At 56.9% G+C, this 18,605-nt stretch overlaps 1 protein-coding gene across 3 annotated transcripts; it reads left to right on the top strand.

Moving 5' to 3' along the window:
• The first annotated feature begins 864 nt into the window (after nt 1-864).
• PLEKHN1 (pleckstrin homology domain containing N1) lies at nt 865-18,376 on the top strand. Of its 3 annotated transcripts, XM_074558511.1 has the most exons (15): nt 865-997; nt 2,391-2,490; nt 4,678-4,824; nt 5,360-5,440; nt 5,612-5,699; nt 7,373-7,497; nt 8,027-8,161; nt 8,593-8,673; nt 11,047-11,116; nt 11,581-11,738; nt 12,490-12,684; nt 13,112-13,363; nt 14,943-15,152; nt 15,382-15,430; nt 16,555-18,376. In XM_074558511.1, exons 1-15 carry the CDS (start codon nt 918-920, stop codon nt 16,713-16,715), a joined length of 1,932 nt encoding a protein of 643 aa, XP_074414612.1. In that variant the 5' UTR covers nt 865-917; the 3' UTR covers nt 16,716-18,376. The 3 variants fall into 3 exon arrangements, with proteins under 3 accessions (XP_074414612.1, XP_074414611.1, XP_074414613.1); XM_074558510.1 differs by lacking the exons at nt 865-997; nt 2,391-2,490 and having other exon boundaries at nt 4,459-4,824; XM_074558512.1 differs by lacking the exons at nt 865-997; nt 2,391-2,490; nt 14,943-15,152 and having other exon boundaries at nt 4,459-4,824.
• Nucleotides 18,377-18,605: the final 229 nt, after the last annotated feature.

Genomic DNA, 18,605 nt, shown 5'->3' with positions numbered 1-18,605 from the left:
GCACACTTATCACCACCGGTGCGGCGGCCAAATTCCATTTGGGAAAACTCGGGAAAACGCTCTGGGATGGGATTGTTGGCCGGATTCCTTGGGGGAAAAAACTCCAGGATGGGGTTTCTGGGCCGAGTTCCTTTTGGGAGAACCCTCCAGGATGGGATTATAGGCCGAATTCCTTTTGGGAAGATGCTCCGGGATGGGTTTCTGAGCTGAATTCCTTTTGGTGCTCCAGGATGGATTTATGGGCAGAATTTCTTTTGCGAGAACGCTCCAGGATGGGTTTATCGGCCGAACTTCTTTTGGGAAAAAGTTCCGGGACGGGTTTCTGTGCCGGATTCCTTTTGCGAGAACGCTCCGGGATGGATTTCTGGGCAGAATTCCATTTGGGAGAACGCTCTGGGATGGATTTATCAGCCGAATTGCTTTTGCGAGAACGCTCCGGGATGGATTTCTGGGCAGAATTCCTTTCGGGAGAAGGCTCCGGGCTGGGTTTCCGTGCCGAATTCCCTCCGGCGCTCCGGGCTGGGTTTGCGGGCGGCCCCAGCCCCGTTCCGTGGGGCTCGGGGTGGATTCCCAGGCGAGGCGCAGGTACCGGGCCCGCCCCTCCCAGCCCCGGGGCGGGAGCGAGGGCAGGACCGAGGGCCAGGAGCGGCTCCGGGCTGCGCTCGCCCTCACTCGGGCACCGGCGGGCGCGGAGCGATCCCGCCCCAGCGATCCCGCCCCAGCGATCCCGCCCCAGCGATCCCGCACCACCGATCCCGCACCACCGATCCCGCACTGATCCCGCACCACCGATCCCGCACCAGCGATCCCCCACCAACGATCCCGCCCCAGCGATCCCGCACCACCGATCCCGCAGCGCTCCCCTATCCCGCAGCGCTCCTGCACCGATCCCGCACCGATCCCGCACCGCTCCCGACATGGGGAACATCGCCTGTGTCCCGCAGGCTCCCGGCGGCTTCAGGAGCTCCTTCCGAAGGAAGCCCTCGCTGAAAAAGGAGTGAGTAACCCCAACCGGCTCTGGGCTGTGGGATCTCCTGCGGGATCTCCCCGGCGGGGGTTTCCTATTCCCGGTGGGTTTGGGGGTGCCGGGCACTGCCAGAGCCGGGATCGGCTCGCCCCGAGAGCCCGGGATGGAATTCACGGGGGAAGCGCCGCTGGGTCCATTTCTGTTTGGGTAATTGAGCTTCCCCCGCGGGACAGGCTGCAGAACACCCGATATCCCCTTGTTTGCACTTGGGAGAGCTCTTATTCACACTCGTGAGAAAACAACATTCCCGCTCCTCGGGCTTTAGGGAGAAAGCCCCAAATCCCAGCACCCCGCTGTAGGACTTGTGTTTGTGAACCCAAAGGGGGAGCAGCAGAAAATGTCTGTGAAACCCTTTGGGGATTTGAGTGGCCACACTCAGGTACGTGGCTGTCCCAAAATAGGGACAGGCAGGGAATGCTCTGCAGCTTCCCAGCTTCCCGCTGCTCCCACCAGCATGGCCAGAGCTGGAAAAGAGCTCTGGAGGGAACCAGGGGATTCCTCATGAACCTCTCTGGGTTGGGTTCACGGTCAGGGCTGTGCCAAAAAACCCCAAACTCTGCCAGGCTGGGGGGTTTCTGATTGAAAGGAGACCCTGAACTGTCCCCTGTGCTGCCAGAAATCAGGGACAAACCTGTAGGGGCCTGAGGAGCTCCTGTGGGGTAAAAGAGAGGGGATTTCTTGGGGAATTTGAGGTAAAAGAGAGAGGATTTCTCGGGGGATTTGGGGTAAAAATGAGGGGATCTCTTGGGATGTTTGGGCTCAGAGGTCTCACTCCAGGGCCCTGTGTGAAGCTCCCAAGCCCCAGAGCCCCTCCTGTCCCCCTGCCTCCCATCTTCCCACGCTCCTGGGGATTGTCCTGGGTCTGTGCTGCAATCTGAGGAAATCCCAGCACTCCCAGCAGCACCAGTGGCTGCCTGGGACTGGTGAGCAGGCAGGGAGAAGCTGGGAGTGGGAGTGGGAGGCAGGGGGAACCCACAGGGCAGAAATGAGCCCTGCCTGTGAATATCTGCCCTGAGGATCCATCCCCACCCAGGGGCTCTGCAGGAGCTGGGTTTTTATGTTCTTTGGGTCTTTTCTGCCATGGAACATCCCGGCCCTGTGAGGATTTGGGGGCACAGGTGAGCCAAGCTGGTGATCTGGCTGAGCAAAGAGCTGTAGAAAAGCAGAAAAACCTCAACAAATGGAGCAAAGTCCCTTTTCAGTTCTCCCAGGCTTTGTCATCCCTGGGATGACTCGAAAGCCCGTGACACATTGCATGCCTGGTGTCCTGGCTTCCTTGTTTCAGGGCAGGATTCACCATGCCCCAGCCTGGACCTGTGTTTCCATGTGTGTTTAAGGTTTTTTTCCCCTTTTTCCTCTGTAGACAAAATGGCAAGAAAAAGCTGCCCAGCTTCTTTGGGCTCGATGGAGGCCAGGAGCGAGACACGAGCACGGACAAAATCCTGCAGTACATCCCAGCCAAGGCAAGAATGTCCAGCACCTCCAACCCCTCCCTGCTGCTCTAGGGCTTCATCCCCACCCTCCCCAAGCACAGAATCCAGGAAGGACGCTGGGTTTGGGTCTGGGGGCTGCAGCAGCAGCTTGGCCCCATGGAGACCCCTGGGAAGGGATGAGCACCTGCGTGCAGGTGTGGAGGGGACCTGGCCCAGCCAGGGGTGCTGCAGGGATGTGGGGGCATCTCCCCCACACCTTTCCTGTGGGATCTTTTGTTCCTGGGTTGCCTGGGAGGGAAAGGAGAAGCCTGGGAGGGAAAGGAGAAGGTTGGGAGGGAAAGGAGAAGCCTGGGAGGGAAGGGAGAAGCTGAGCGAGCTTTGGCAGGTGGGATGATTCATTCCCACGGAGCAGACGCGGATTAGCAGGAGCCTGGGAAGGGAATCAGGAAGGGCAGGGCTGCCCGGGGCACGGCCCAGCCTTGTGGCCTCATGGCCCCGTTCCCAGCCCTGCTGGGGAGAGCACAGGGGGAGCCAGCAGCCCCCGAGGGCTCGGTGGGTCCTGCTGGGTGGGCCGGGGGTGTGGGAGGAGTTTTGGGAGCGTTTGGGATGTGCTGGGTGCTCATATGGGGAAGGGGAAACTGAGGCACGGCTGCAGTGCCAGGCAGAGGCTCCCTGTGGAAATCAGCTGGATCCAGAGGGATCAGGCAGCAAAATCCATCCTGGATTCTCCCCGGGGAGGCAGGATGAGCTGTCAGAGGCAGTGGATGCTGGGGAAGGGATCCTGGCAGAGTCACTGGGAGATGCCCATCTGGGAGCCCAGGGATGGAAGGGAGGAGGGTGGAGCAGGGTTCAGCCTTTACCCTCACCTGGGGCACAGGGGATGCCAGCCCTGGGCTCAGCCACGAGCTCCCCGTGTGCCCTGGAGGGTGCCTGGGCTCTGCCCCTCTCCCTGCTGCATTTCTGGCAGCTGCAGGGCCGGCTCGGGGCACCCTCAGCAGAGATGGCATCGCTGCTGCTGCCCACCTGGGACGGGCACGGGTGACATCCCTGCACCTCCTGGCACCCCCAGCAGCCCCTGCCCTGGCTCCCAGAGCTCCCAGTGCCCCAGGGGCTGCTCCTTTTGGTGTTTTGAGCCGCTCGTTTGGTGTTTTTCCCATGGAACAGCAGCCCCGGGGCTCCTGCTGCCGGCTGAGCTCTTCCTGCGCTGCTGATTCACGGGGGCCGGAGCAGTTAATGAGTAACTGGTTCTGCCTGTAGGATGGGGTGGATGGAACATGTCAGGGCACCGGCGGCTGGGGAGGATCGGGGAGTGCAGGATCGCTGGGATAACGGGAATGGCCGCGCTGGGGCCGGGGAGGGCCCCTTTGGCTGAGGCATCCCCATGGTTTCGGGGCAGATTTCAGGCTGTGACCCCGTTATTCCACAGCTCCCGTGCTCAGCCATTGCCCCCATCCCTCAGGTTACCCCTGCCAGGCCTGCTGGGTGATGGAAATGTCCCATTTGTTCCTTGCCACACCAGGGGCTGTGCAGGCCCTGCCTCTCCCTCCTCTGGAAGCTCTTTCCCACTGTGCTGCTGCATTCCCAGCTCCCACACTGCTTTTCCCCCTCAATGCCTTGTTCATTCCTGGGAAATTTGGCTGCCCCGTCCCCAGCAGCAGCAGCAGCAGCAGCTGTGGCTTGTGCTGCTCCTTATCTCCGTGCCCATGATTTTATCACTTCACCCTCTCCCCACTCCCAGGTGCTGCTGGTGCCCTTATCCTGTGTTTTGTTATTGCTGCACCCGTGACCAGCTGCCCTTTGCTCTGCATTTGTGACACAAATTCCATTTTTCTTTGCCCTGCATTTGTGACACAAACACCATTTTTCCTACGCTGAGCTGCCCCACTGAGGCATTCACTGTGTTCCCTAAATTCTGTTCCGTAGCTGGGAAGCTGGAGGCAGGATTTCAGCAGGAAAGGGTTAACTCCTGTCCTAAATGCAGCAACCCCAATTCAGCCGGGCCCTGGGAGTGAAATGTGCCTGTGCCCCCCTCTTCTGCAGCCCAGGAGCCCCAGCTTTAGGTCAGGATCTCCTCACAGGCCCCCAGCACGTTGGCAAGGAGACCCAACAACAAACAGCCCATCCTGGGCCCCTGTGCCAGGAATCCTGCTGGGAAGATGTTCTGGGAATGCCCCTTCCAGCAGCCCTGACCTGCTTTTCCCCGTGTCCTCGGCACAGATCCTCCAGAAGCAGGAGAACCAGAAGGAGAACCTGGACCAGAGGCTCCCCAGCCTGTTCAAGAGGGGCCGGAGGAAAGTGGTTGTCAGGGATTTGGGCAAAATGATTTATTACTCCAAGGTCAAGCTGAAGTTCCAGCACTGCCAGGTGAGGCTGAGGCGCCTCTTTGTGGGGCTTGCTGTGCCCGGGGATGGGGGAGAAACTGGGAAGGGAGGGGAAATGGTGGGAAATGGGAGCGTGGAGAATTCCCTGCTGATGGAAGTGTCCCACCTGCTCCCATCCCTGTGGGCACCTGGGGCACTTCTGTCAGCACAGGGGGGACCCTTGGAGAAGCTTTTGCATGCCTGGGATGCAGAGGGAGGCTGGGAGGTGTCTTGAGATACCCCAAAGGTGTCCTGAGTTAGCCCCAAATGTGTCCTGAGATAACCCAAATGTGTCCTGAGATAACCCAAATGTGTCCTGAATAACCCCAAACATGTCCTGAGACAGCCCCAAAAGTGTCCTGAGATACCCCAAAGGTGTCCTGAGTTAGCCCCAAAAGTGTCCTGAGATACCCCAAAGGTGTCCTGAATAACCCCAGAGGTGTCCTGAGATATCCTAAAGGTGTCCTGAGATAACTCCAGAGGTTTCCTGAGATAACTCCAGAGGTTTCCTGAGCTAACCCAAGGTGTCCCTGCTGCAGGAGGTCCACAGCTGTTTTCTGGAGCTGTTCCAGTCCCACCTGTACTTCCAGTCCTCGGGTCCCAACGGCCTCACCTACCAGGTAGGGCTCACCTGGGCCAGCCGGGCTCTGTGGCCACGCTGGGGGAGCCGGGCACACAAACCTCTTCTGCTGAGGTTTGGAATGGAAAGAGAAGAACCCTGTGGGATATTCGGGTGTTCCTCAGCGTGCTGCAGGATGGAGCCCCAGGTAACCCCTGCTCTCCTTCCCCAGGAGCTGCTGCCACTAAAGGAGCTGCAGGTGCAGGAGCTGGGGGCTGAGCAGAGCCCAGGGCAGCAGGACCACGCTCTGCTCATCTCAGGTGGGTCTGGGGGCAGCAGGACCATGCTCTGCCCATCTCAGGTGGGTCTGTGGGTCTGGGGGCAGCAGGACCATGCTCTGCCCATCTCAGGTGGGTCTGGGGGCAGCAGGACCATGCTCTGCTCATCTCAGGTGGGTCTGGGGGCAGCAGGACCATGCTCTGCACATCTCAGGTGGGTCTGGGGGGCTACTGGGCTCAGGGAACCCAAAGAGGGGGACAAGGCTGGGTCTGGGCACCCACTGCAGCAGTGCCAGGTGTGTCCCTGAGTTCTTTTCCCCATTTTCTCTCCTCTTGGGCCCTTTTTTAGATGTGGCAATGGGCGATGCCCTGGGGGTGTGCCCAGGGCTGAGGGTCATGCCTGGCAGAGGGATCTCTGCTGGCTTTAATTTGTATTTATAAATGGTGTGAGGAGCTGGGTGCCCAGGGAATGCCCCAAGAGCAGCTTCAGCAGGGAAACCAAGGGAGGAGAAAACAGGGAAACCAAGGGAGGAGGAAACAGGGAAACCAAGGGAGGAGGAAACAGGAGAGCCCCAGAGCTCCAGAGCCACGTGGATGGGCAGCAAAGGCTCCACACCAAATTGCTGTCATGGGTTTGGAGTCACTCAGTGGCCCCATTCCCAGCTCAGCTTTGTTCACCCTGCACTTCCTGCAAGGCAGACACACTTCAAAGGCTCAGTGAAACCTTGTTTGTAAATAATGCAGGAACAGGGGCACTAAAGATACCAGAGAAGGGCAAAGTCCCCCCCGTTTATCCAGGCTTATCTGGGCACCTCCAGGTCCCACAGAGGCAGGTCCTTGTGAGCCTGCAGCAGGCAGGGCTGGATACGGGCTCGGAGGTAAATTATTAATCACAACATCCACCCTGCATCCTGCCAGGGTGGTTATTGCCCCGAGCAGCAGCACAGGTGTGGGAGCTGTGCTCGTGCCCTGGGACCAGTGGGAGCTGCAAACTCTGAAATCAGCAACTGCAGGGCTGTCCCTGCCTCCCAGGGGATGTCTGGAGTCATCCTCAGCTGGGCTGGCACGGGTTGGGTTCAGGAGGCAATGAATAAACCAGCAGTGCCAGAAAGGTGCTGGTGTTCCGCATCTGGAGAGCCAGGGTGACACTGGGAGATGACAGAGGGGAGCAACACCTGGGACAGTCCCTGCCCACACAGAGCCTTCCCAAAGGCTGCTGGGGATGGAGGGATGGAGGGGGTGGCAGCAGAGCTCCGGTGTCCCCACAGCCCTTGGATGATGGATGGATGGATGGATGGATGGATGGATGGATGGATGGATGGATGATGGATGGATGGATGGATGAAGGATGGATGGATGGATGGATGGATGGATGGATGATGGATGGATGGATGATGGATGGATGGATGGATGGATGGATGGATGGATGGATGATGGATGGATGGATGGATGGATGGATGATGGATGGATGGATGGATGGATGGATGGATGGATGGATGGAGCCATGGATGGAGCCATGGATGGAGTGACTGGTGCAGGTTCCATCTCCCACTGTGCCAGCTGTGCCGTGGGGCCTGGAGGGGGTGGCAGCAGAGCTCTGGTGTCCCCACACCCCAAGGAGGGCTGGGCACTGTGCCAGCTGTGCCAGCTGCTCCCGATGGTGCTGCCATCCCTGCCCAGCTCTGCTCTGCTCACCCTGGCTCTCCCGCCCCCAGGGCCCCTGCTGAACCCCCTGGTGGTGTTCTGCCAGTCCAAGGCCGAGCTGAAGCAGTGGCTGTACCACCTGGAGAAGCAGATCCAGCTCTGTGGAGGGAGCCTGGCCCTGCCCCTGCTGTCCCAGGTGGGTGTCCCATGTCCCTCTGCTGGCTCCAGCTGGGACACTGGGGGGGGTTCCCTTTGGGGGCTTTCCTGGGGAAAACAAGGTACAAAAGGAGCTTGCAGGAGGGGTCTGAGAGGCACAGTGCTGGGGGGAAGAGCTGCCACCCACGGGTGCCACCAGCAGCACAACCTCCATGGGGTCACAGCTTGGGACAGCCTCAGGGAAGCTCTCGTGCTTTTGGTGCTTTTGCAACCACCCAGAGCTTGCAAAACACCTGCAGGAGGAGGCTGAAGCTTAGAAAATAGAGAGGAATTGTCCCTCCCATCTCTGAGGGTGCTTTAATTCCCTCCCCACTCATCAAACACAAATGTCCCCTTGGAAAGGCATTCCCAGGGATGCTGGCTGTGGAGGGTGCCAATCCGCTCCCAGCTGGAAAACCGCCTCCTGCCCAGATTTACCTGCCCTCTCCTGCTCCTGCCACACCAAAAAGGCGCCCCCAGGTGGGGCAGGGCTGGCTGAGGGCTGGGCTGCTCAGTGTGTCTGTCCCCAGGGCCCCGGGGACAAGGAGGAGCTGCGCTGGTCTGTGCAGAACCTGCCCGTGCAGGACTGGAGGGGAACCCAGCGGGAATCCCTGGGAGAAATCCTCTGCCTGTCCAAGGTGAAGCTGCAGCACCTGCCCTTCCAGGTAGGACACGGCTCTGGGGATGGAGGAATCCATGGATGGATGGATGGATGGATGAAGGGAGGGATGGAGGGATGGATCCGTGGATGGATAAATCCATGGATGGATGGATGGATGGATGGATGGATCCATGGAGGGAGCTATGGATGGAGGGATCCATGGATGGAGTCACTGGTGCAGGCTCCATCTCCCAGCAAAGGAAGCAGCCTGGCCCTTCCCAAATCCATTTCCCATGCAGGGAAGCAGCCTGGCCCTTCCCAAACCCATTTCCCATGCAGGGAAGCAGCCTGGCTCTTCCCAAATCCGTTTCCCAGCTCAGCACAGCTGTTCCCGGAGCCTTGCCCAGGCTGCAGTCAGGATAACAGAGCCCAGGGCTCTCAGCCCTGAGCCTGGCTGTTCCAGGGCTCCAGCCCTGTCCCTTTGTGCCTCCCCAGGAGCAGCACGAGCGGCTGCTGGTGCTGTACCCGTCCACGCTGGTGATCGTGTCCGAGGAGCCCGGCGGCCTGAGCTTCAAGGTGAGCTCCCCTCGGAGCACCCTGCTGCTCCCCACTGCCCTCCCGAGCTCCTGGCACCCCTCCCGAGCCAGCTGGGATGGGGCAGGATCCCTTCCCATGGGAAACACCCTGCTCTGCTCCAGCAGCCCGGGGAAAGGGGCTGCCTGCCAAGGCAGGAGGAGGAGGAGGAGGAGGGAGGCTGGGCTGGCAGGGAGCTGCTGCAGACAGCAGCTGGCACAGGGGGCTTTTCCCCCCATCTCTGTGCCACTTTGGAGCTGGGAGCAGCCTGGCAGCACAGCTGGGGCTGTGGGGAAGGGCACAGGAGAGCAGGAAGGGGAGGGAAGGGTACAGGAGGGCAGGAAGGGCACAGGAGGGCAGGAAGGGCACAGGAGGGGAGGGAAGGGTTGGCTGCTGCTGGTGCAGTGCTGGCACCGTTCTCCCTCTGCAGGAGCAGAAGGATCAACAGGGACAGGGAGCATCCCCAGGGATGCCAGAGCAGGTTCAGTGCTGTCCCTGCCCGTGGGAGCAGTGCTGGATCCTCAGCAGGGACAGGGAGCATCCCCAGGGATGCCAGAGCAGCCTCTGTGCTGTCCCTGCCCGTGGGAGCAGTGCTGGAGCCCCAGCCTGAGCAGTCAGAATGGCCCTGAACTCACCCAGTGCCATCCCCGGTGGCGCTTGGGGACACGGCAGAGCGGGAGCAGGGCTGTGCTGGTTAATGGCTGGTGCTGCAGGGCCTCTCTGCCCTTCCCTTCCATCCCCGTGATCCTGTGATCTCCAGCACCGTTTGATGGCTCACCCAGAGCTCTCTGCTCCTCCTGTGCTGGAACAAATGCGCCAGAAGGAGCAGTGGCCTGTCTGTGACCCCGGAGCTGCTGCTCTGCTGCATCCCTGAGTCACCGAGCCGGGCACAAACAGCCCTGCAGGGCTGCAGAGCTGTGAAATGCACCGTGAGCCCCCTTGGGGATGAGCAGCCCTGCAGGGCTGTGAAATGCACCATGAACCCGTGAACCCCCCAGGGCCTGCCCCACATCCTGCAGAACGCTCCTGCTGTCATCCCTGGGAAGGGCCAGGGGCAGGCAGAGCCCTGCCCATCCCAGAGCGGCTCTGGATGGCATTTTCCACATCCTGCAGAACATTTCTATTGTGATCCCTGGGGAGAGCATCCCTCGGGAGAGCAGGGCCAGGAGCAGGCAGAGCTCTGCCCATCCCAGAGCGGCTCTGGATGGCGTTTTCCAGCAGCTGGGACTCGCCCCAGGCACAGCCCGATTTTGGGAAAGTGCTGTTTGCATCTCCTGGGAACGGGGCACCCCACAAAGGGGCCTGGGCTGGGCTCTCCCATGAGCTCACCTCTTTTGAAACCCTAAACCTGCCCCCGTTCCCTTCCCACGGTGCTGATTCACCAGCCTGGGACAGGAACCTGCTTTTCCAGAGGCGTGTCAGGGCAGGGGGCTGCTGCACTTCCCCTGCCTGCAGCTCTGCTCTGGAAATCCACAGCCACTGCAGGGCTCTGGGGCAGGGAAAGGGCTGAGATGGGGCTCAGCCCAGTGCTCCGATGGGAAAAGGCCCTGGGAGAGGTGGGAACCAGCCAGGGGGAGATGCTGGGGTGATCTGTGGGATGTTGGTGAGATCCCTGACGTAGGAGTTTATCCAGAGGGTGGCTCAGCACCAGCAGGCAGGAGGAATATCACTGGGATGTGCAGGAATCTCACTGGGATGTGCAGAAGGGTTAAGGTTAGTTAATCCCATTGAGATGTGCAGGAGACAGCATGAATCCTGCTGGGATGTGCAAGAGGTAGCAGGAATCCCACTGGGATGTGCAGGGGATGGCAGGAATCTCACTGGGATGTGCAGGAATCCCATTGGGATGTGCAGGAATCTCACTGGGATGTGCAGGAGGTTTAGGGTTAAGGTTAGTTGATCCCATTGAGATGTGCAGGAGGCAGGAATCTCACTGGGATGTGCAGGAATCCCATTGGGATGTGCAGGAATCCCACTGGGATGTGCAGGGGATGGCAGGAATCCGACTGGGATGTGCAGGAGGTTTAGGGTTAGGGTTAGTTAATCCCACTGGGATGTGCAGGAGGCAGGAATCTCACTGGGATGTGCAGGAATCCCACTGGGATGTGCAGGGGATGGCAGGAATCTCACTGGGATGTGCAGGAATCCCATTGGGATGTGCAGGAATCTCACTGGGCTGTGCAGGAGGTTTCGGGTTAGGGTTAGTTAATCCCACTGGGATGTGCAGGAGGCAGGAATCTCACTGCAATTTCCCCTGCAGGAGCAGTTTGGCTGCCCAGGTGCCCCAGAGCTGTGCCCCCTGGCACGGCCAGGAGCTCTGCTGGCTCCCTGACCCCAACCCTGATCCCAGCCCTGTCTCTGTCTCTGCCTCCGCAGGGAGAGCTGCCCCTCAACGCCATCCAGGTGCTGTTTGAGGAGAACGACAAAAGCTCCTTCCTGATCAAAGGTGGGTGTCTGGCATGGGGTGGGGAGGGGGGACAGCAGGAACCTCAAAGGGATGTGCAGGATGTGAGGAAAACTCACTGGGATGTGCAGGGATCCCACTGGGATGTGCAGGAATCTCACTGGGATGTGCAGGAATCTCACTGGGATGCGCAGGGATCCCACTGGGATGTGCAGGAATCTCACTGGGAAGTGCAGGATGGCACAGCCACGCAGGGCTCGGGGCTGTGCCCACCCTCCTGCGGGGCAGCCAGGGAAATTTGGGATGCTCTGTGCCCTGGCAGCAGGGCAGAGCATTCCCAGCACCTCCAGACCCTGTGGAATGCAGGGCAGGATGGAGCAGGGGGATTTTTGAGGGGGGAATCAGCAGTGGGGATGTTTTTTGGGGATTTTTGAATGGGGAATCAGCAGTATGGGGATGTTTTTCGGGGTCCAGCCCAGGATCAGCAGTGTGGGGATGTTTTCCAGGCCGACTGATAAACTCCATCCGGGTGACCTGTGCCAGCTACCAGGACTACCAGGAGTGGCTCTACTGCCTGAACACCGCCCAGTTCCGAAACGCCGACTCCTCCCTCTCGGGCTCCGAGAGCTTCTCGGTGGGCTCAAGGCTGCCCCAGCCCAGCCAGGTACGGGATGCTGCAGTTTGGGGTGGGAACCCACCTGTGTGACAGCCCAGTGACACGGCAGGCTCTGCTCGATGCTGCCAGCAAGCTGCTGATCCCTGAGGAATATTGAAATAATTAATTTTATCATTATTTTCATTTATTTGACTATTATTATTTTTATTTAGTTAATTTTAATTTTTTTATTATTTATTTCTTTTTATTATTATTTTCATTTATTCCATTATTATTATTTTCTTTTTATTATTTTCATTTATTTAATTATTAATTTAATTTATTTATATTTATATTTATATTTATATTTATATTTAATTTTTATTTTTATTTTTATTTTTATTTATTTCATTATTATTTTCATTTTATTAATTTTAATTCCTTTTGTTATTATTTTATTTTTGTTATTATTTTCGTTTCATTATTTTTAATTATTTTTATTCTTATTTTCATTTTTTATTCTTATTTTAATTTTATTTTTTCTATTGTTTTTATTATTTATTTTATATTATTATAAAATATTTATTTTCTATTATTTTCAATTATTTACATTTTGAATACAAGGCATTATACAGGCAAAAAATGACATTGAATTCCTTCAAAAGCAGAGGCTGGACACGGCCTGTGACTGGCACAAGGACAGGGATGGATTTTGGACTTCTTCATCCTTGTGGGTCCCTTCCTAGTGGGGATATTCTGTTTTTCCTGCCTGGGCTGTGTCCCCAGGGCCGTGTCCCCAGTCTGTCCTTGTCCCCTGCAGTTCCCCAGCAGTGTGAGGGGATCCCTGAGCTCCGATGGCCAGAGCAGCTCCTGGGCGTCCGGGGGCAGAGTGACCGCGCTGACCACGCTGACCCACAGCAGCGGCTCCCTGCCCGACGCCCCCTCCTTCCCGCTGAGCCCCGAGGGACGCCTGCTCCAGGAGCCCCTGTCCCCCGGCTACTCCCAGCCTCTGCACGTGAGTGAGCCCCACACCCAGCATGGGGATCCCCTGAGCCCCAAACCCAGCCCGGGGATCCCCTGAGCCCCAAACCAGCCTGGGGTGCCTGAGGGGATCCCCTGAGCCCCACACCCAGCCTGGGGTGCCCCTGGGGATTCCCTGAGCCCCACACCCAGCCCGGGGTGCCCCTGGGGATCCCCTGAGCCCCAAACCCATCCTGGGGTGCCCCTGGGGATCCCCTGAGCCCCACACCCAGCCCGGGGTGCCCCTGGGGATCCCCTGAGCCCCAAACCCATCCTGGGGTGCCCCTGGGGATCCCCTGAGCCCCACACCCAGCCCGGGGTGCCCCTGGGGATCCCCTGAGCCCCCAAGCCAGCCTGGTGCTGATGTCCCGGTGCACTCCCAGCCGAGCAGAGGCAGCTGCAGCCCCGTGCTGTCCTTGCAGAGCCTGGCCGTGCCCAGCTGGCCCAGCCCAGCGCTGCCCAGGCAGGGGCTGCGCAGGGGGAGCAGCGCCAGGACCCGCCGGGGCAGGGGCAGCGGGCACGGGGTGCCCAGCCAGCAGCAGGAGCACGAGAGGAGCCTCTGCGGCCTCGTCCCCAAACAGCCCCGGGCAGAGATGCTGTCCCCCGTGTACCAGGAGCCCTACTGTGCACAGGGAGCCCAGCAGCACCCCCTGGCACCGCTGGACGTGGGCACGGTGAGGGATGGAGGGGTGGGGATGGGGTTGGAAATGGAGGTGGGAAGGGGCTGGATGTGGGATCAGGATGGGTGTAGGATGGGGCTGGGGCTGGGATGGAAATGGGTGTGGGATGGGCATGGATTGGGATGGATGTGGGATGGGGATGTGGGATGGGGGTGGATTTGGGATGGAAATGGAGGTGGTAAGGGGCTAGATGTGGCATCAGCATGGATGTGGGATCAGGATGGATGTGGGATGGGGATGGGATGGAAATGGAGGTGGGAAGGGGCTGGATGTGGGATCAGGATGGGGATGGGGCTGGGATGGAAATGGAGGTGGGATGGGCACGGATTGGGATGGATGTGGGATGGGGATGTGGGATGGGGGTGGATTTGGGATGGAAATGGAGGTGGGAAGGGGCTAGATGTGGCATCAGGATGGATGTGGTATGGGGATGGGATGGAAATGGAGGTGGGAAGGGGCTGGATGTGGGATCAGGATGGGGGTGGATGAGGGATGGGGGCTGGAGGCAGGATGGGGTGGAGGTAGGATCAGGATGGATGCAGGATGGGGCTGGGTGTGGGATTGGGATGGATCCTCCTGCCTGGGAAGAGCAAGGTTCACCTTTCCCTGCTGCTGCTGCTGCTGGCAGGGACGGGGCCTGGCAGGTGCTGCAGAGCAGGTGTGAAATCCCTGCCGTGGGAAAAGGGAGGTTGCAATGCAGATGGAGCAATGCCTTCCCTGGCATGTGGGCACCAGCTCTGAGGCAGCCCGTGAGTGGGAGGGGATTGCCTCATGGGACACAGCCTCCTCTCCCCAGGGCTTTCCAGCCTGTCTCCATCAGGTTTTCAGTGTGCTGCCACTTTCCCAACCCCTGGGTGACTGTTCCTGTAGGAATTCCCCTCCCTGGCCCAGCCAGGAGCCAGCCCTGTCCTCCCACAGGGATGAGCAGCACTTGGGACTTTATTTGCAGGTTCATTCCCCCCTCCAGCCCCTCTGGGGATGAGCTGTGGGTGCCGAATCCCATTTCCATCCTGCCTTGGGGCTGAGCAGCCCCCAGACAGAGGCAGGGACAGGGATGAGAGCCAGGCTCCCGAAACTGGGGATGAGTCAGAGCCAGAGCTCTGTGGCCACCCCAGAAACCCCAGCTGAGATAAGGGAGTGCCTGCAAAGGCCAATTGCTGCTCCTGAGCCTCTGATAGGGAAAGGCTTCCTGAGTCATCCTCACCCTGGGGGCACCCCCTTCCCTCCTGGACCCCCCTTCCCTCCAGGTCCTTCCTGGCTCCCCCTGCCCTCCTGCACCCCCTGAGCTGCTTCCACCCTCCTGCCTTCCCCTCAGCCATGGAGGTGGGATGGGGATGGAGTGGGGTGAGCCCTGGCCCCTGTGTCCCACCTGGGCAGAACCAGCAACCCTTGCTTGGCCTGAGCGTGCTGCCAGCAGGGCAGGAACTGGGCTGGGCAGCCCCAGGTGGGCATTGGAGGCAGCTCCAGGTGGGCATTGGAGGCAGCTCCAGGTGGGCATTGGAGGCAGCTCCAGGTGGGCATTTCCCAGCTCTGCACAGCCAGGGCCCAACCCCTGTTTCTGGTTTCGTTGCAGCTCCTGCAGTGCCAGGGGCAGGCAGGAGCAGCCCAGGGCACAGTGCCCGGTGCCCAGGGCACAGTGCCCGGTGCCCAGCAGCTGTCCCTGGAGCAGTGGCACTGCCAGCCCCTGCCAGGGCCCTGCAGGGAGGTGCCCACCTACAGCACCCCGGGCACCTCACGGCGGCTGCAGCTGCGGGCACCTGCCCAGGGCTCCCACCTGGGGGAGGTGAGCTGGGAACTGTCCTGGGGGTGATGGGGACACTCGGGGGGTTCTGGGGACACTTGGGGGGTGCTGGGGACACTCTGGGGGTGCAGGGGACCAAAGCTGGGGTCCCACCTTGCCTGGGGGGTCCCTGCAGGGCTCTGGGCCCTCTGCTCAGCAGGGATGAGGCCGATGCCCCATCCCAGGCTGGCACAGCTGTGCCACCCTCACCAGGCTGTCCCTCTGTCCCCAGATGTGCTCCCTGCCACAGGAACAGCCGGACCCTGAGCTGCATCCCCCAGGTGAGCTCCCCATCCTGCCCTGCCTCCCGCGGCACTGGCACCTTGGTTAATGAGGATTTTGGAATTTCTCTCTTAACAGACACTGACTTTTAGCAGAGAACAACACCTTTGACATGAGGCCAGAGAGAAAATTTTTAAATTAAATAACGAAACTAAGATATCAAGTATTATTATAAATTTATTTAATAATATAATTTTATTATATATAAATTATATGATTTCTATATTATACCTTTATATATAATTATATATTTATATACATGACATATATAAATGTTATCTATCTAAAAAGATAGAAATATTATTTTAATATATATATAAGAATTATAAATATAAATATTCCTCCCCATTTCCCAGATGGCATCTGCCTCTGCCAGGACTCTGCATCCCACCACAATTATTGTAATTATATTTTTATTTGAATGTTTGTTTGTATATATATATGTAATTATATGTTATAGGTTGTATATTGCATATATATATTTATAATAGTAGAAGTCATATATTTATATATTATTTATATATACATATTTATATATATATAATTGTATATGTAATTGTATATGTAATTATATATAAATACACAATTATAAATATAGAATCCTGTTCCCCTGCAGATGGCACCTATGTCCTGGCAGATGGCAGCTGCCCCTGCCAAGACTCCACATCCTACTGCAATAATTATAATTATATTATCTATTTTTTGAATGTGTATATAAATATAAATATAAATATAAATATAAATATAAATATAAATATAAATATAAATATATATGTTGTATCTTACATATAAATATATATATTCATAATAGTAGGAATCATATATTTATTTATTTTTATATATAAATATATGATTCCTACTATTATAAATAAATATATTTATTTATATATAAAATATATAATATATAAAAATATATATAATGTTTATATATAAATATATAAATAAATATATTATTCCTACTATTTTATATATAAATATATAATATATATTTTATATTTATATATAAATATATAAATAGATATACGATACCTACTATTATAAATATATATACTTATGTGTAATATACAATAAATAATTATATATAGACAGACAATTGTAACTCCACAACCCCGTCTCCCCGCAGACGGCCCCTGTGACCTGGCAGACGCCGCCTGCTCCTGCCGGGACTCCTCGTCGTTCCACGACTACGCGGAGCTGCAGAGCTTCCAGAGCGACCGCAGCTACGACAACCTGTGGGAGGCGGAGGAGGCGCAGCCGGGCGGCCCGCGCGTGTTCCAGGTGTGAGGCTGCTGCAGGGGCAGCAGAGCCCCGAGCTCTGCCCCGCTCCTGCCACCGCAGGGCTCATTGTCTGCCCCACAGCCCAGCATGGGGCCCGGCAGAGCAGTGCCGGGCTCTGTGGGGCTGCACGAGCAGCTGTGCCCAGGAGGGTGCTCCAAAAATCCAGCTGTGCCCAGGAGGGTGCTCCAAAATACCAGCTGTGCCCAGCAGGGTGCTCAGAGAAACCAGCTGTGCCCAAGAAAACCGGCTGTGCCCAGGAGGATGCTCAAACAAACCAGCTGTGCCCAGCAGGCTGCTCAGAAAAACCAGCTGTGCCCAGCGGGCTGCTCCAAAAAAACAACTGTGCTCAGCAGGCTGCTCACAAAAACCAGCTGTGCCCAGAAGGATGCTCACAAAAACCAGCTGTGCCCAGCGGGCTGCTCACAAAAATCCAGCTGTGCCCAGCAGGCTGCTCACAAAAACCAGCTGTGCCCAGCGGGCTGCTCCAAAAAACCAGCTGTGCCCAGAAGGATGCTCAAAAAAATCCAGCTGTGCCCCCTGAAAATCGCAGAGCACAAAGGGCCAGGCTGCCTCGGGTGGAGGGGACTCGGTTTCCAGAGGGAGAACCCAAAAGGTGCCTGGGTTATTTGGATTCCTTCACACCAGGGATGCCCCGGCACAGCCAGAGCTTGCCCCGGCTCTGCAGGCTGCCAGGATGCCCAGGGCATTGCCCATCCTGGCACCTCGCACCTCACCTTGTCCTCCTGCGAGGGCAGAGGCAGCAGACACGAGATGGAGGGGAAAAAACCCCAAAACCCCAAAATTCCAACCGGGTCTGAGCGCACAGCGGGGTTTGCTTTCCACCTCCCCACCTGGTGCCAGTGAAATGCCAGGTGATCTGTGCTCCCTGAGGTCCTCCCTGCAGAGGAAACCCCAAATCCCCCCAAATTTGGGGGTCCCTCCTTTCCTCCCTGCCCTGGGCTCACCCCAAATGCTGTCCAGGCAAGGAGGGGAGAAAATCCCCCCCAGGAGAAACTGAAAGGCAGTGCCACATCTGGGGTGTCCCTGATGCCCCAGGACAGGACACCAACAAGGACAGAGTCTCAGGGTTGTCATTTTCCAGCCCCTTTTGGGAGGTCAGCAGCAAACCCAAATGTTTTCACCTGAGGCTCTGAATTCTCAACCTTTGTTCCCTGCAGAGGCTGCAGCTCAAACACAGCAGCAAAACCTCTGCCTTGGTGCTTTCCACAACCATTTGTACTCAAATATCTCTGGTTGTTTTTGGGGGTTTTTTGGGAGGTTCCCAAAAAAGTTTACATGTAAAGGCTGAGTGGGTTCTTGTATTTAAATGTAAATGTTGGTGGTTGAAGAGCTGTTGAATTTTCCAGCTGTGGCTGGTGCTCAGTTCTGTAAAACACCTTCAGGAGTGGGTGGGTTCAGCTCTTGGAGCTGTTGTTGTTGTTTTCTCTCTGTTTGCTCTGTTTTGGGGAGGATTTGTGTCTGATAAACCCCAAAAGATGGATTTATTCTGAACAAAATGTGCCAGGGGACATCCCAAATGTGCTGGGAGCGAACACTTTGAGGGTCACCATCACATTTTAACTGACTTGCAACAGCAAAACCTGCAATGATCAAAGGGGGAGATCCCCTCGTGCTGATATTAAAGTTCCCTGTGGATTTCTGAGACTGGACAATTGGGAGAATCCACCAAAATGTGTAAGGGTTGGAGCAATGGGAGCTTCTGCCCCTTGTGCCTCTGCTCCAAACCCCCAAAACCCCTCTGGAGGGCAGTGAAAATTCCCCAGGAATTCCCATTGGGAAGCTCTGCTCTGGTTTCAGCAGTGAGAGATGAAGGGAAAGTCAGAGGGAAGGAAAAATCCGAGTGAAAAAAAAAATCTAAGGGGAAAAAATTCTGAA

The sequence above is a fragment of the Zonotrichia albicollis genome, chromosome 25 (genome assembly GCF_047830755.1).
Source record: "Zonotrichia albicollis isolate bZonAlb1 chromosome 25, bZonAlb1.hap1, whole genome shotgun sequence".
NCBI classification, from domain to species: Eukaryota; Metazoa; Chordata; class Aves; order Passeriformes; family Passerellidae; genus Zonotrichia; species Zonotrichia albicollis.
This window is presented reverse-complemented; position numbering and strand designations above follow the sequence as displayed.

What these genes read in the sequence shown, in the direction of transcription:
- PLEKHN1 (XM_074558510.1), top strand. Translation starts at nt 4,474, where the DNA reads ATGTGCCTGTGCCCCCCTCTTCTGCAGCCCAGGAGCCCCAGCTTTAGG. An exon ending in CCAACGGCCTCACCTACCAG is followed by an intron (nt 5,441 to 5,611) that starts GTAGGGCTCACC and finishes CTCCTTCCCCAG; the next exon opens with GAGCTGCTGCCACTAAAGGA. An exon ending in GGCTGCCCCAGCCCAGCCAG is followed by an intron (nt 11,739 to 12,489) that starts GTACGGGATGCT and finishes TGTCCCCTGCAG; the next exon opens with TTCCCCAGCAGTGTGAGGGG.